This window comes from Periophthalmus magnuspinnatus, chromosome 22 (genome assembly GCF_009829125.3).
Source record: "Periophthalmus magnuspinnatus isolate fPerMag1 chromosome 22, fPerMag1.2.pri, whole genome shotgun sequence".
NCBI lineage: Eukaryota > Metazoa > Chordata > Actinopteri > Gobiiformes > Gobiidae > Periophthalmus > Periophthalmus magnuspinnatus.
The window spans coordinates 16,657,990-16,676,212 of NC_047147.1; the positions used below are offsets into that span (position 1 = coordinate 16,657,990).

The window sequence follows — 18,223 nt, forward strand, 5'->3', positions numbered from 1 at the left end:
GAACACGCCGCCGCTGCAAAACGACTCGAGCTCAATAAATAGCTTTTTAATAAATAAAAATAAATAAATAGATTGATTTCTATTCGTATCGACATATTTTATCTTTATAACTAAAAATGTATTCAATTTATTACAAGATAGTATGTTTATGGTGGAAGAAGGAACCCCTATTAAAAAACACCATCGATTTATTTTGCTCTTGAATGCAGCTCTTTGAAAATCGTCTTGTCGTTACGCAGCGCGGCCAGCAGAGGGCGTGATCAGGCCAATTCAAGACTACTTTGAATTCTGCATTAACAACTAACCAGTTCTACTAAGACATATGAAAGAGACAAAATTAAGAAATATTGCTGTTTTATTAATAATATTATTTACTCTTTTAACATTAACACAATTATTACACACAGTAGTAAAGTGCTAAATCCTTTGGCATCAACTAAAAATGATTCACTGGAACAGTTTGTGAATATATAAATCTTCATTATGCACTGCACAGTAAAAATATTATCACAAATATTCTAAATCATCTAATCTAAATAATTTATGTACAAGTTAATGCAAAATATTTTTATAATATTGTCAATATACATTTTTATACACACATCCTTCATCATTCTTTTGAATACAGAAATGTACATTGTTTGTAAATATAGACCACAGATTACAGGTTCATATTTGTGATAACCCTACTTGTAAAACTGCAGACTGACAACACTGCTGTATACAAGCATGGACAGAGCAGTGTCCACTCACTCACAATGTGTCTTTACTGTCTGTCCAGAAGTGACAAAGGAGAACTCTAAAGGAAAGATTAATGCTTTTTTCAAAAGATCGCTCTGTATCCATTTTTTTTTTTTTTAAATAACAAGATGTTTCAAAGCCTCCATTGAGCCACAGTAGTTCGGTTCATTCATGTTATTATGTCCTTCATATATGATTTATATTAACTGGCACTAGATTTAACCTCAGGATTGTACTAGGCGAAATAAGGCATCACTGAATGACTTCCATATGCAGGTTTACTTCCTCTTCGTGTCAGTGCCCATCTGTCTGGACATTTAAACTCTAGCCTTAAGTGCTTGCATTAACATGTCACCTGACTGTATATAGCATGAATGTGGTCCTGTAGTCCCGCTATAGGAGAACATTTACTTCATTGTACTTGTTGCAGTCTCTATTCAGTCAGTGTTGATGTCTGTGATGGATGATACTGTCCACATGGCTATGTATTGTCCATGGTGGCCAGTTCATTAAAAGTCACCACAGAAGATGCTGCACTGGAGTGCTCAGTATTCTCGTCCACACTGCTGAGCTCTATATGGGGTAGCCTAAAGCTCCCTAAAGCGTTTTCTGATAGGGGCTGGGAGCTCTCTTCCAGGCTGCCTAGCTCGACTCTGGGGGGTCTGAAACTGTTTTGAGAGGGGGGTCGGGAGCTCTCTTCCAGGCTACCTAGCTCGACTCTGGGAAGTCGGAAACTGTTTTGAGAGGGGGACCAGGAGCTCTCTTCCAGGCTGCCTAGCTCTGCTCTGGGGAGGGCAAAGCCATTTTCTGAGGGGGGGTTGGAGGCTGACATGCTGCCCGACACAGAGGTGATCCCCATTGGGGTCAGGGGCATGCTGGTCTGGGCGGTGGACTGGGACACCTTGGGACGAGGTTTGGATGAACTTCCAAGGACTCTGGAGGCATGTGTCCGCCTGCACACAGAGGAGAAGAGTTACAATAGAACTTTTATTTATATCAGCACAACTAAAGACATGTCAATAGGGTGTAGCCAATAGTGCCAGCCTTGTTGTGTTTGGAAGCACTGAGCGTGATCTAATATTTTGTCAATGAAAGATAGTATGAAACGTTTGTATTGTGTTGAAGGATATGGAGGTAACATTATCACTGTTGAAACTGCTGCCTTCAGTCAAAAGTGATGCATCTATCCCCACATTTTTTAAATTCTACAGGTCAGACAAGAACTTACACTTTTCTCCCAAAAAATCTCTAATATTTTTTTTTACAAAACTGACTATTGACTTAAAGTGGCTTCAAGTACTACATGTAACCATAAATGTACTTACTATACCTGTAGTTACTTTCTAACTTTTGTAATGTAGTGCTGTACTTAGCCTCTGGGTGTCCTCTGTGGTGTCTGGTCTATTATATTGGTATACTTGAATACTCTGTTGTGTCTTTACCATTCCACAATAGTGAAAGGTGCAATGTGCCAGTTATTAAGACTAGATACGAGGTACTACTGGTTCAGGTCTGTTCAGTTTAGAACTGAAGAAGCTGCTTGGCTGAGCATCAAAACCAGAGTAACTATGTACCTATTACATGGGTTGTTTTTTTTGTTTTGTTTTTTAGGTCAGATAGAACAATATTGCAGACTTCCCCATGCTAAATCAAAGTCCTTATAAAGCATTTTAATTACACAGTGTGTTTCCTATAACATGATAAAAGACTACAAGCCACTGCAGGTGCTAAAAACAGCACCCTTCTTTCATGTGAGAATTGCCTGTCTATGGGGAATGTGGCCTTACCGGTTGTATGTTTTAAGTATAATCAGTAGAACTGTGAGAATAATTATGATGCCGATGACAATGATTGCAATCATGGCTCCTGAACCTGAAAGACACAAAAAAACATGTTTAAGCAGAATTGAAGACTGGTTATTACTTATACAAGATTTGTATTTTGACATTTTCTCTGTCCACATGTTGGATATCACTTAACAACAGAGACGCTGCAAATACAGTATTAGTGATTTAAAGCCACTCCTGTGAAATTCATCTGGATTTGACAGCATGACGCAACCCTTTATATTCATGACACTTGGCTTATCACACCTTTGTAGATTAGAGAAAGAAACTGTAATCTAGGCACGATCACATCACACAAGAAGTGTCTGCACCCAACATATGTGAGATGTCTAAGGTGGATTGTTTTATTTTAAAAGTGCCTCATGCTTTTCTTTGCTCTGCTATTGATGGGCCTGCACCCAATGTTTCCTGTATTTCAGCAAAATTTGTCTTGCCCCTGTACAGATATACTGTATAAGCAGTAAAAATCAGCTAGAGGCCTTTAATAGTTTGTATCTTAAAATGATGTGTCGATACATGCCCTCTGCTGGCAACAGAGGGAAGTGCAGATTGGCCCCACAGCGCAAAACAAAGGTCAAAAACAGCACAGTTAATTTTAGCAGCAGGATACTGACAGATACATGATTTGTAGTGCGAAACATTAACGTGTTGAAATAGTTTCTGTTCAGAAACGGACCACTTCAACAAAAAACAGGCTTAAACAGGAGTGAATGAAAAAACATGCACACTGGAACTTTTCAGCTGAAGGATACGTCATTGGCTTGTCTCTAAGGAGATGCTGCTGCTTTGCCTATGATGTTCCACAGTATGGCATTAATCTGGCTTTTTTCAGATGTTTTATTGAGGTACTTTGAGTTTGGCAGAATATAATGTTTTTCAAAATTACTATAGACTGCTGGACCTGGGGTGTATTAAAATGAATGGTCCTTGCTTACTTTGGATGAGGATTTGCTCTCTGGACTTGGTAGTGGTGGTTGTGTTGGCTGTAGTGTTGGTCACGGGTGAGACAGTTGAAGCTTGCATTTTTAGCAATAACCTGAAAAATGAATAAAGTGAATAAATCAGGTTGAAGCAGTTAAATTGACTCTTTCACTTTCATCTAAACTAGATGAGATACTTGGACCACAGTTTAATATCCCTGGAAAACAGCAAGTTGCCATTTTCATTGCATTCCGCAGCACTGAAACAGTTTGAAAAAAACATGATAACTACATGTGTAGAAGAGAACAGATAAGAGCTCTTTCAAAGCAAAGCAAAGCAAAGGTCTGGCAACAGTTAATGCATATTTGAAACTCAACACTTTGCTGGAATCTGAACATTAGTAACTGGAGTTAAACGCTTGCCTGAAAGCCACAGATCAAGTGTTAGCATCCTAACAATCTATCACATATTTTCATGACTATAATAGCATCTCTTTGTTTAACTTTGTACTGCCACCATTGAGTCTGCAGCTCACTGCAAACATGAACGGCATGAAGCGGCCCACTGTGATGAAACTATGTGCTGTGGAGTGCGTGTGAAAAATGTAAAACATTGTGAAAGCATTTAGAAGAATGAGGCTACGACATTAAGGTTAAGGTAAACTTTATTGGGTGGAGGTGTGTGTGCATTTTTTAGAGATAATTTAGTTACTCACAGACTGTCATTTGGGGTGTTTTCATCTTTTGAGTATGTTTCATTCAAAATGGAGCTAAAACAATCCCCCTCCATACTCTACTTAGTCATATACAAACCTCCCCAGCACTGTCTGAGTTTTATTGATTATTTTATTGAGATGCTTTCAGTCGTATGCACAGACTTTGATGGTTTAGTCATTACAGGTGATTTTAATGTGCATGTGGATAATGTGTCTGACAGAAACACTAAAGAGCTCAGTTCTGTCCTTGAAACCTTTGGTCTGACTCAGCATGTCAGCAAGCCCACCCACAACAGAGGACACACTCTGGACCTGCTCATTACAAAAGGAGTAAATATTTCAAATGTCAATGTGGTGGATGTTGCTCTGTCTGATCATTTCTGTGTCTTCTTTGACCTGTCTGTTATTCCCAAACCAGCGGCTGGTCCTGCAGTTGTTCGAAGGAGACACATAAATGATAACACAGGTGCACTGTTCATGGAAATGATACACTTTGAAAATGCCTCATGTTGTAATGTTGATGATTTGTTGAACTCTGTAACTTCGAGTGTTTTGAATGTTCTGGACACCATTACCCCGATGAAGGTTAAAATGGTTAAAGATAAGCAGAAAGTGCCATGGAGGAATGATGACTCGGTCAGGGCACAGAAAAGGGAGTGCCGGAGGGCTGAGCGGGAATGGCGCAAGTCAAAGCTCCAGGTTCATTATGAAATTTACAGAGAAAAGATGCACATGTACAACCATAGTTTATGTAGAACAAGGCAAAGGTATTTTTCTGACATTATTGGAAGTTGTAGTAAAAACTCTCGTGTCCTGTTTGCAACAGTAAACAGATTAACAACCCCCCCAGCTCCACTGCCATTAGAACTAATTTCTACATCTAAGTGCAATGAATTTGCAGTGTTCTTTAATGACAAGGTTCAGGGTATTAAAAATGCCATAAATTCCACAACGCAAATAACAATCCAGCACCCACCTAGACACTTAGAGCTGACTCACTTTGCACCTGTAACTGACAAAACTGTCCAAGAGATTGTCACCAGTCTGAGTTCATTTACATGCTGCCTCGATGTGTTACCCACTAAATTTCTAAAGTTTGCTGTCACCACTCACTCACATAGTTAATATGTCACTTCAATCTGGAACATTCCCAAGCGCTTTGAAAACTGCGGTTATCAAGCCTCTCCTAAAGAAGAGCAGTCTTGATGCCACAATATTGAACAATTATCGACCAATCTCAAATCTGCCGTTTTTAGGCAAAGTCCTCGAAAAAGTTGTTTACCAACAACTTATTAACTTCCTCGAAATGAACAACTCCTTTGATGTCTTCCAATCAGGTTTTAGACCCCACCACAGCACTGAGACTGCTCTTATCAAAGTGACAAATGACATCTGTCTGAACACTGATGCAGGAAAAAGTCTCAGTCTTGATCCTGTTAGATCTGAGTGCTGCTTTTGACACTGTGGATCATGGGATTCTCTTACAGAGACTAGGAGACTGGGTGGGCATCTCTGGAACGGCACTAAACTGGTTCAAGTCCTATTTAGCAAACAGGGAGTACTTTGTTGAAATTGGAAAATGTATCTCAGATAAAATGTCCCTGACCTGTGGGGTGCCCCAGGGGTCAATCCTGGGACCCCTGTTGTTCAATCTCTACATGTTGCCGTTAGGCCAGTTAATACGCAGCAATAATGTGTCTTACCACAACTATGCAGATGACACTCAGATCTATGTCTCACTGGCAGCAGGTGAATATGGACCAGTGGATTCACTCTGCCACTGCATCCAGCAGATCAGTGTGTGGATGCAAAACATCTTTCTTCTGCTAAACTCAGACAAGACTGAAGTCATCATCTTTGGCCCACAGAAACATAGAGAAAGTGTCAGCAGTCACCTCCAGTCTCTCTCTCTAAAACCTTCAAATCAGGCTAGAAATCTAGGGGTAACAATGGACTCAGACTTGAACTTTAACAGCCACATCAAATCAGTAACATCTGCAGCTTTTTACCACCTAAAAAACATTGCAAAAATCAAAGGTATACTGTCAAAGCCAGACTTGGAGAGACTTATCCATGCATTTGTCTCCAGTAGGTTAGACTACTGTAACGGCCTGCTCACTGGCCTCTCCAAACGAGCCTTAACACAGCTGCAGTACATCCAGAACGCTGCTGCTCGGGTCCTGACTAGAAGTATGAGCACATAAGTCCTGTGCTCAGGTCTCTGCACTGGCTTCCTGTAGCTCAGAGAATAGACTTTAAAGCAGCTCTGCTTGTGTATAAGTCTCTCCATGGCCTAGGTCCAAAGTACATTTCCGACATGTTAGTGTCATATGAACCATCTCGCAATTTGAGGACTTCAGGGACTGGCCTCCTGCTGGTGCCCAGAGTCAGGACTAAACATGGGGAATCAGCGTTTCAGTTTTATGCAGCTAAAACCTGGAACAGTCTTCCTGAAGATGTGAGACAGGCCTCTACTTTGACAATATTTAAATCCAGGCTCAAAACGGTTCTGTTTAGCTGTGCATACGACTGAAAGGTTTTTATTCTGCACTCTTCTCCTTTAATGGTAATTTTATGATGACAAAAGAAACATGGACTGACAGACTTTTGTTAGACATAGTAAAGTGACAGGAAAGTATTTGAGAAGTGACAGGAAAGTTTTTTAAAGTAATGGGAAAGTTTTTAAACTGAGCAAGACAGTGTTTAAAGAGTGCGAGGGAGAGTTTTTAAAGGGTGCAAACGAGTGGGTGAGAGAGTTGCAGATTGGGTGATTATTTATGTTTTGATTTGTGTGATTTTAATGCCTTTCTTATTCTGTAAAACATTTTGAATTACCTTGTGTACGAATTGTGCTATACAAATAAACTTGCCTTGCCTTGCCTTATTGTCCTTTTAGGAAATGTGTCCTGTGCATTTGACACTGGGACAAACTATCAGGAGCAGTGGGCGCCGTAGCACCCAGAGACCCATCTCCAGATCTTGCGCTAGGCTTGGTCAGGACTACTTTAGATGGAGGATTTTACCTAAGATGCATGTTTTGGACTGACGGGGGAAACTGGGGTGCCCAGAGGCAACCTATCCAGACGCAGAGAGTAACATGCGAACTCCACATAGAAAGGCCAACCAGCCTAGGAGTTGAACCTAGAACCTTCTTGCTGTGAGCCATGAGTGCTGCCCACTCAGTCAACGACCGCCAACATGGGCATATGAAACCCACACAGGGTCATCATTAATTTTACAGAATATGCCAAGATGGAATCACATTTCATGATTTTCAAATACTGTACTACAGGAAGGCAATGTAGGTCTAATGTCCCCAAAGCATAGACACCCCTGAATCTACTATATGCTCAAAGCTCCATAGTTAAAATTGTGAATAATTATACAGTAAAATATCATGAGGAAAATTAGGCCTGTTAATTGTGAACTATATACATTAGTCTTTTGGCTTGCCTCTCACATACCTACTTATCATTTAGGCATCTAACCATGATGGCCGCTGAACAAATTGTCAAGACATTAAAAGGTACACAATTTAACATTTCTGAAGGAGGGGCCAACTACTGCTTGTCTTCATGGAGATGTTATTGCTTTGCCTAAAATGTCCCAGAGTGAAGAATAAACCCATGTATGTCCATGGAGGCAACCACCACATCATGTCATGGGTCATTACTGTGGAGAGACTGTTTAGGGCAGGGCTTTCTAAACTATGGCCCAGGGGCCAAATGCGGCCCTCAGATCAATTTTTGTTGGCCCTCATGTCTCCTCCTAAACTGGCTGAATTGATCAGGAAGTGTTTTTTTTACTACAAATTGAAGTGATTCTACCTCTATAACCGGAATAACGTCACATTGCATTGTGACATAGACCTAAAAATAATCTTCCAAGTCTTATTAACAGTACAATGGATCTGTCAAACCTGTGTTAAATGCACCATTCGACTCCTGTATCGACACTGGTCTGGGGCCCTCAGTGAAAAAAGGTTGGACACTCCTGGCTTAGGATAAGAACACATTTTTTCAGGAATAACCTTTAAATACAACCATAAATTATACTCTTCACCTCTCGTACTGTTCAGTACTTTATTATGGGTTACATTAATCTGCAGCATTAAAGAGGTCACTGAGTCATGAGGTGTGGCTGCTCTGCATAATAGTTGTGGTTTAAGTCCTAACCAAATCTTCAAGAACAAGTCGGGATGGATATGTAGAGATTGGAATGGCAAACTTGAATACAAAATACTCAATTGAAATTCTTTCATTTTCAATAGAGATCTTTCAGTCAGCATTATAGGTTACTTATATCGCTAAGGCTGTTAATGATAAACAACACATGCTATAGGAACACACCTGGCGGCATGGGAAGAAGTGGAAATAAGCTAAAACAGGAAACACGTCTCAAAGACATCGAAATTTGAGAAAAAAGTCACTATTTACTGATACTGGGTTTTATGCTGAGGTTAACAGTTTCAATTTTTGGTCTATATCAAAAGTACACTATGTAATTTTTTTTCTGTTCAAGATTTCCACAGAGATGCTAACTATCTCCATGGAGACAAGCAGGCAACGTCACCAGTCCAAGCTGCAGGTCAGATCTGCAGAGAGGTGCTCAATGAAAGAATAGATATTTCCTGAGCCATGACAAACTGTAGAACATTTCAGGCAAATATCTCCCTGGAGTCAAGCAAGTGGCATACACCCTACCAGAAAAGTTACCTAATGCACCTTAAATGAAGTGTGTATGAAAATATTAGATTGCGTTTGTTCCCTGGCAGCATGACGTGTAAGAGAAGGATCCAATAGTGGTGTGTATGGTACATCTTATCCTCCTGTATTGCACAACCTGCTCACTGTGTTGACAAACTATTAGCCGTGTGATAAGTACCGGTGTATATTAGCCTGCTGTTTGCTGAGGCGACAGTTTCTGATAAGTGCTGCTTTCGTTACTCCAGAACAAACATGTTAACACTGAATGGTCTGGATCTGTAAAGAAAATCTAAAAGACCTAAAGGTGTAGTCTAATACATTTTGTAATTATAGTTTTTGCATTTCAATTATTATTATAGGTCCACTATGTAACTTTTCTGGTGGTTTGTCTCTATGGAGATGATGTTGGTATAGCATTAAACAAATCTATCTCACATTTATTAGTCAATTACAGGAGCTTTATAGCAAAAAAGAAATACATAAAATAAAAACGCGCTTTCACTTGGAGTTTGACCAAAACTTTTTTAGCTTTTTGGACTGTAGATATTATTAACCAAGAATGTAACTAATTATAAATTGTTTTGGGTAACTGTACTACTACTACTATAGTTTAATTAATCATGTTTCTTTCTACAAGACTACTCAAAAATGTGTACTACTAAAACAGTAGACAGTAACAATTTTTCCACCTTCAAGGCACTCACTCTCTACTGTGTTTTGACACCGTTGTTGCTAAAGTTACAATACTTCCTCAAAACTATGGCATTAAATCATTTTGCACAAGTTAATGACGTAATGAAGAATTATTTACAAGCAGTGCCGTGCAGTGTTGACATTCTCATCGAATCCTCGTCAAATTGTTCAGAATCTCTCGTAGAAACTCACTCTGACCTGAGTAAGTACACGTCTGACCACTCAAACATTCACTGTCTACTCTGGATGGGTCTGATGTCACTAGGTGTGTCCATATATTTTAGTAATCACATACAATTAAACAATCTAGCTCAATAGTACATAATTGGAGGGTGAATTAGTAGCTGGTTGTCTACAGCAGCTAAGTAAACATCCTCTCAGACGTCATCAGATACATCATAACATCCTGGGGTCAATAAAAGATGGGAGTGGAGCAGACCAGCACATTTAACTACAAAAATATCACTGAATATTAAGTCACAATGATTCCCCAAGACATGTTATTATAAGAGTGTTTTGTTTTGCGTTTTTTTTTATACTTGCCAATTTATTCATTGTTAGTGAGCTGAAACATGCACTCCTACTGTCTATAATTGGTATCCACTACAACAGAACCTGGGATGGCATTAGCTGTCATATCCTGTCGACTCATCAGATCATTGTGTGTTTATTATTAACAGAAGAGCTCATCCTACTGTCAGATGCAACAATCTGTTTGAAATCCATAAGCCAAAACTTTAACAGCATGCAAAATGTTGAATAAGTCAACATTATATATGCTATCACTAAAATGTACTAAAAATGTACTCAAGATGTCATTGCTCTGATCAACCGCTGTTTTCACCACCACCGGTACACGCCCACTGCTCTGTACTTACTTCGTTCTTCAATTTTATTTTCTTAATTGGAGATAACGGTAGGATTTTTAGAGTTGCATAGTCATTTTGGAAAAGAAAAAAAAAAAAACAGCTGCATGGGTCTTTGCTGTGAGAACATTTATGCCAACCCCAGTTTTCTAACACGGAAGTTAGCGGACTTTCTTTTATTAAGTCATTTTAGATGAATGTTGCTCTTTAAAATGTGCAAATGATAACAAAATGATCCACAGGTGTCACACATTATAACCATATAGCAGACACAAGCACAATATGTCTTCTTTAAGAAATATTATAGAGTACCTGTTATGCTTTTTCAATGTATTAACAAACATATATCATTATTTTGCTTATTGTACACAGTATAGAGTTAAACGCCCCAGTAATAGACACAGACAAAGAGCTCCATTACTGTTTAAAACTGTAGCACTGATGAGCTCTGCTTCTTCATGGTGCCATTTAACAAACAGCACATTTTCATTTGCTTGTTTCTACTTTTTATGGCTGTGTAAATTTTTTTTGAATAAGCTTCTGTATGAAGAAGTGGGTGGGGAAGGGGGAAGGTGAATGCTGAAATTTTCTGAACACTCAAGTTTCAAACACAGGACAATACAAGATCACACAAACATGCGTGAATAAATTAAAATACTAACCTGAGTAAACTAATGATGAGGGAACACCATTATAATTTGTAATTGGTTCATTAGGGCCAATTTCACTTAATGTGTTACCTTTAAAGAATTTATATATATATATATATATATATATATATATATATATATACACACACATATATATAAATCACCTTACTGAAGCGTCTGCTGACGTGTTGTTACAGTTCTAAATGTGTTGTTAGGTAACTGTGACCTGGATGGGGAGTTAATGAGCGAGCTCCCAAACAAACAGTCCGATGGAAACAGCCACGCGACCTTTGCTGAAAAGGTCAACTCTAAAATCTGTGACATCACTGCGAGTCCTGTCAGCGCTGCTATCTACTTCCACTGCAAATCCAATATCCTCTTCTGAGGCGCTGGCAAACAAATCATTTCAGCAGACTCACAGTGTGCAATGGGAACAATTAGTTTCCTCTATTTACAAGGAGAATTTCGTGCAGCATCCACAGTACTTCCCTTTTACACATATCAAAGGATGTTCTGTCTCATTCAATATTTAAGCAGACAAGCTCAAGCTACACTCATAAAACACAAGGAGACATATGGTATATACTGCAAAACAATGTATTTCACGTTTACTTTTTGGCCACATGATTCAGTTTTGATTATCAATAATTAGGAACATAAAGTGACAGTCTAAAATCATTATGTTTTAGAAACTTTTCACCATGCTATAATGGTTTTCTTTCATCATTAGCTTACTCATAGTTGTATTTTGATATCTTCATGCATGTTTGAATAATCCTGTTTCAAAATGTCTGTTTTCACCTACCCCCTAGTGCCGCCCACAGCTCTGTACTTGCTTCTTGGAAAAATTCAGACCACAGGTCACGCTTAAATGCTCAAAAATGCAAAAGCAATAAAAAGCACGTTAGCCAAATTCCACTACTCTTTAAAGTGATAGTATGTAACTTTCTGGGTGTGGAAAATCTGCTTGATTCCATAGAAAAAGAAAGTTAAAACAATACTTTCTCCATGACGATACATACGTTTTATGCCATACTGGGGAATATTATAGTCAAATAAACAACCTTTCCATGGAAACAAATAGGAGGAGGCCAAATAAGAGTCAGGTTTGTAGAGATACTCACCCTCACCGTAAGGACACGTTTTTCTGTGTTCAGTGCAATAAACATATCCATAAGGATAAAACGTGCTTTTATTTATTTATTTATTTTGCCAAAAAAAGTACATACTGACACTTTAAGTTTAAATGTGACTATGACGCTAACTGCAGAGAATGATTATTACATCATTTTAGTTACATTATACGATTTGCAGTGAACAAAATGTAGTTTAGTATAAAACACCAAAAATAAAGCCTAATACTGTATGTCTCTTTTTAACATTTATTTTATGTTGATTTTTTAAATGGCAGTTAAACTCATCTGAAAATAGATGAGGCTGAATGCTGTTTGATGACTCACGGAGAGTTTGGTGAGTCAAGCAAAGATTTGGTGACGTGAAACAGTTTAACATCAGAGGCCATGTAATCAACGACCCAAAGATGCAAACTTGCGAAAAAGAAAGAGATGGATTAAAGAAATATGAGAAACGACAAGAATTATGTTTGTAGAGGTTGAACTGCACCAGTGGACATAGGATACTTTCTATTACCTCATTATTCACAACCTTTGCGACTTAGTAACTGTGCCCGTTCAAATTGTGATTTCGACACTATTTGAGTTCGTCATGATTAGTGTGACCTGTTGAGAAGTCATTACTGAGTAAAATCCACCTTCCTCCTTTCCTGCCCAACACACCTGTCTCTGGTTCTTAATTGCACCGTTTACCTTCCTCATATTCTTAATTATAATGGAGGAATCTGATAACGATAGAGCTATGTTGTGCGCTGTTATTTTGAAGTGGAAAATCGGAATAAGCCATCACCTCTCGCAGCAGCAGAACTTTCAGCCTCCTCGGCCTCTCCATCTCCTCTTCTTTTTTCATTCAATAAACTATTGATTACAGTTTAATCATTTGTCTGTGTCTTCAGCCTATTCTAGTTGAATTGATATCACATGAAGCTGTATTTGTGTAAGTGGAACATCCAGCTTCTCATTTATTTCAGTATTAAAACAGCAGTGTGTTCTTTATTTAGTTAAGAAGGATTTGTTCTGTCTTGTCAAGGAAATTCATGATGAAAAGCCAGCAATAAGACAAGTATTGGTCAACTTGTAATGGGAAAACAAGTAACAAATTGGTAAAGCTTGCCTGATCATGGCCATTTACAGTTAATATGCAAATCATGTTGGTATTTTAATTATAGCTGCATGTTCATTATAGGTGCATTTTGAGACATGTGCCTCATAATGTATTTGCATTTATTTTATTCACAATTAACAATGCTGATATTCAACAGCATAATCCCTGGCCTTAAAGTGCACAAACTGTTGTGTGTTCCACCGTATGGTATTAAAGTCCTTAGAGATGAAACAAGCAGGAGATGCTACGAGGTGAGTCCGATCAGAGGAATTTAAAACATTTTGCAATGATTTTATTTAAGGCCATATTACGCTGTGTTCTGGTCTATGCTAAATGTTATAATGTTGTTTGCTCATCACAAACATATGTGGAGTTGCGTTTTGTTTCATTCACACGTTTAACACACAAACCCTTTAGGGGATGAGTTCTTCTCTCAAAGTGAAAACACTTTGTGTCACCTCGTGATGTCATGTGGTAAGAAAGAAAGTGCTCCTCTGTGTTTTTAACTAACTAAACTTAACTAAACTTAACTAAAGGTAAAAGGTAGATATTAACTTGAAAACTATCACTTCATGAAACTTAAGGTGGAGTATTTTGAGATTTGGACATGTAAACATACTAATAAAGAGTTACTCAAACATGTGTGAATGAAACAAAACACAACTCCAGTTATGTTTTTTGAGGAGGTAACATTATAACATGGTTTAAAGCTCACAAGAGTCAATTTTGTGTAACTGCAGTTTCAGTTCTTTTTCCACTACTGGAGATGAAGAGTGGGGAGAGACATTCAGCAAAGATCTGGGTTACCATGCAACACATATTTCTGTTGATATCCAGACTACCTTATCTCTCTATGTTTTTCAAAGCATTTTCAATAACTTTAATGCCATTGTGAAACATTCCAGGCAAAGCAATAATAAAATGTCATCTAACTTTTACAGTTTAAACCTTTTACATAAATGATTGATCTATTCCTTTATTTATTTTTAAGATGGGTGAGAACCAACTGAGATGTAAAACTAAATCATACTCATTTTATGATGTTGTAAAACTGGGTTTAACTGTGTAGTCCTACATTCACTTCAGATCAGTCTTTTAAGTTAAGTTTAACGACTGGCCTGGGGTACAAAGAAGCACCTGAGCTACAATCACGCAGACTGCTAGATACAGAATGGGATCTATATGGACGTTAAACACAGGGCTTCACCACGGCTTTATTGTTATGTTTTTTTAAGCGGACCAATTATAGAAAATTGACTTTTCAAAGCTTTTAACCATGTTATAGTTGTTTCCCTTCTCATTTACTCTCTCAAAGTTGTATTTAGAATGATTCATGCATGTCTGTGCAATCTTTAATCAGTTATTTTGGAGACACCATATTGCCAATCAATCCCCGTGTTCATCCCCACCACCATACGCCCACTGTGCTTGCTTCGTTCTCCAATTTTATTTTCTTAATTGATGATACATGTAGGATTTGGCAGCATCACGTAGTGTTTGGGGTTTTTTTGCTACAAAGTGAAGAAAAAAATTTAAAAATCCACTAGTGTGATCTAAAGCTATCCATAGGAGGGGCCAACAGGATGTGGTGCTTTGTTGTGGTGATGTTTACGGCAACGGCAGCTCTCACTGGGCACCACAGTTTTCTAACGCAGAAGTTAGTGGGTTTGTTTTTTTATTTACTACTTTTATTAAGTTGTTTTAGATGAATATTGCAATTTAAAATGTGCAAATGATTATATAATGATCCACGGGTGTCATAAAGTGTAACTATGTAACAGACACAAGCACAATAGAGCTTCTTTAAAGGAATTAATTATAGGCCAGGCAAAATGAAACCCATTCACATTTGTTATTAGAGCATTCTATGAAATCCTGTAATTTTAGTTCATTCTACCTGCACTGATCAACTGGTTCTATTGGCAACCCTTGGTTCAAGATGTCAAGGGAAAATCATTTGTACAGTTGGCAAATGTAGACTTTGTCCTGCCTCTTATGGAGATTGCAACAGTCCCAGCTATTGTACGGGGGACATACCACAAGTCATACTCATCAAATAAGTTAATATGAAACCTATCATCACCTGTCATTCACTGTTATACAAAAAGTCTTGCATCAGTCCTGTCTCCAATTGAATAAGACTAGACTATATTTATTTGCCCAACAGCCAGTAATTGCAGCGTTGTAACAGAAAAGTACAAACTGAGTATCATTTACGAAATATAAAACTATTTATATTGAGTGGAATATAATGCAATCCAAGAATACTATGCATGAGAGAGTCCCACTGTAAAATAACTACACCTAAATTAGCTTTAGTACAGCAGGAACAAACATGAAAAATTCATAATGAGCACATTGTTTATTAAGAAGGATTTAGTCTTAGTAACAACTTAATTAAAGGTTTAGGGTGTTAGGAGTTTAAGTTAAAGATGTTAATTATAGTTGCTTAACCTGGGTCCTTCTTAATCATGCATTACTAAGACAAATTAAAGTGTATTTATTATGCAAATGAGGCGGCCATGGGTGGATATGAAGTACATAGAGTAAATACTAGGGTAAGAGTCATTTGTAATGGTGATTCACATAAAGTATTGCACGTGATTGCTACTAAAACCTATCACATATGATTTATAAACGTCAACAATAGTACACAGAAAAATACAGAACAAAGAAACATGTTCATTATTCAGTCTGTGCCTCATGCTTTCTCAATATTTTCCCAATCTCAGGCTTGTGGAATCTGAACTATTCACCTGGGGTTCACCTGTGACTGTCCCTGTCTGGGTCAGCCCCCCTTCTCCTTAAGTACTGTCAGAGGTGGAAGGTAGTTACAAATACTCAGGGAACTGTAATTGAATAGATTTTTACTAGAAATGTTTGAAATCATAGAAATTACAGAGCACAGCACAGGTCCTAACCAGCTGTTTTCTCACCTCTGCTCTCCTTTCTAAACCTACAAACACACAACAGCACTGCACCGCCCGCTGTGATTGGCCAGATTTCAGAGAATACGTGGATTGTGGTTTAAAACATTATCTTTAAATGGTCACGTTTTAAAAGACGTGCAAGATCTAAAGAGCAAGTAAAATTTTGTAACTTGTACAAGTGCGTAAAAGTCGCCTTTCCCCCACTGCATCGCACACTAACTCCACCATCCCAAAACAAAAAAGATCCAAAGCCTTACCTTATTGTCCCACGTTGAATCTGGGCAGTGGCACCCCTCCCTCATATGAACCCTGAAGGCAGCATAGTCCACCGGCCGAGACCTGGGGGAGCCTGGAAGTGTGAGCGTGGTGGCAGAACACAAATCCAAACGCGCAGGCGATGTGAGCGCGCTGGTGTGTGTGCGCAGTGGCGGTGTTGTGATCCGCAGCTGTGCAGGAGGAGACTTTACGCGCACAAGGCTGGAGTCATAATGTCAGACAGCTGGTTTTTCAGGTCCTGCTGCTCGGCCTGAGGCGTGGTGCTGCGGACATCACACGGTAGGAGGCTCCAACGTCACGGTGATCAAAGAAGAGGAGAAATTTGACATAAAATCAATAAAACAATAATTGTGATAATAAATAAAGGGGAATGGGGGGGTCACAATACCACCAGTCACTAGGCCAATATTTTTTATTTAAGCTATGTATGTATTTATTTGTAGCCCTATGTGTGTATAGTATTTTTAAGCAACAATTTTCTGGAGGCATCACGTCACAGTCAATTAGCCAACTACATTTCAATGACACGTCACCTGCATGATTCCATGGAGATAGTGGCTCATTTGGTATTGTGTTTCTCTACTGATCCGAAAGTTGGTGGTTCAAATCCCATTCTTGATAAAAACATGGTTGGTTGAGCAGTCAGATTCACTGATTCACAGGTTGGTGGTGCGACGTTGTGTCCTTGGGCAAGACACTTAACCCTCCTCGCGCCTCAGTGTCTGCGAACACTGGTGTATGAATGGGTGTGTCATGGATCCTTGATGTAAAGCGGTTTGAGTGCATTGAAGGTGGAAAAGCTCTGACCATTTATCAATTAAAGCCAAACCTTCAAAATTAAAACAGATGCTTTTATTAATATATGTATTATTATTATTATTATTATTATTATTATTATTATTATTATTATTATTATTATTATTATTATTATTATTATTATTATTATTTGTTGGGGTTTTTTTTATATGGTGGGTTTTTCAGTGATTATGTGATGGTCAAAAAAAGAAACAACTTCAGCATGCAAGTGAACAGATATTTTTCTTTGGAGAATATGTTGTCTTATTAATTCTAATGCCTCTGCAGCCTTGTGATTTAAAGCTTTAGCCTACATGTTTGTGGGTTTAAAAATTAACAGTGACCAGCCTATATGAGACTGTCCAAAGGTGCTGGGTGTGTTTGTTCAAAGTACACAATATATTAGCTGCCTTTTCCATTAATGACGGATATTCTTGTGATAAACTGCTGATGGGCGATTTCTAGCTAAGAGTAAATAAACACTACATCTGGAGTAGCATATTTATTTAACGCGAGTCATTTAAAAACTCATTAGCAAAAAAAAATTGTAAAAGAGCATAGCCAATACCTACTTTTTGCTTAAATCTATTAGAGCCACTATTACCGATGACCCTTCCCACCATCATAAAAACTGTCCCACCTCACCCGATACAAGCAAGAACCTAAAGATTTACTCCTGTACAACACTGGTACCTCTCAGACAATACAATAATAACAAAGCACGCTCAATTTAAAGAAGAGGGATAGACAGAGGAGCTGAGGATGCTGTTGGTTCTGCTCCTGTAATGGAGATGGCAGAGTGAAAAGTGTTACATGAAAGACCAAGTGTATTCATATGAACATCT

The 18,223-nt window shown here is 38.3% G+C and overlaps 1 protein-coding gene across 1 annotated transcript; it reads right to left on the bottom strand.

Annotated features, from left to right (window-relative positions):
* Positions 1–600: 600 nt before the first annotated feature.
* Positions 601–16,778, bottom strand: ncmap (non-compact myelin associated protein). Its single transcript, XM_055230931.1, has 4 exons — positions 16,565–16,778; positions 3,524–3,624; positions 2,529–2,613; positions 601–1,694 (listed from the first exon to the last, which is right to left on the bottom strand). Exons 2-4 carry the CDS (start codon positions 3,609–3,611, stop codon positions 1,223–1,225), a joined length of 645 nt encoding a protein of 214 aa, XP_055086906.1. The 5' UTR covers positions 3,612–3,624; positions 16,565–16,778; the 3' UTR covers positions 601–1,222.
* Between the last annotated feature and the right edge of the window lie 1,445 nt (positions 16,779–18,223).

Bases quoted from the DNA above. Each gene is read 5' to 3' on its own strand.
- ncmap (XM_055230931.1), bottom strand. From the start codon at position 3,611: ATGCAAGCTTCAACTGTCTCACCCGTGACCAACACTACAGCCAACACA. The intron at 2,614-3,523 runs GTAAGCAAGGAC...TGTGTCTTTCAG, and splicing joins AGAGCAAATCCTCATCCAAA to GTTCAGGAGCCATGATTGCA. The intron at 1,695-2,528 runs GTAAGGCCACAT...CTCTGTGTGCAG, and splicing joins ATACTTAAAACATACAACCG to GCGGACACATGCCTCCAGAG.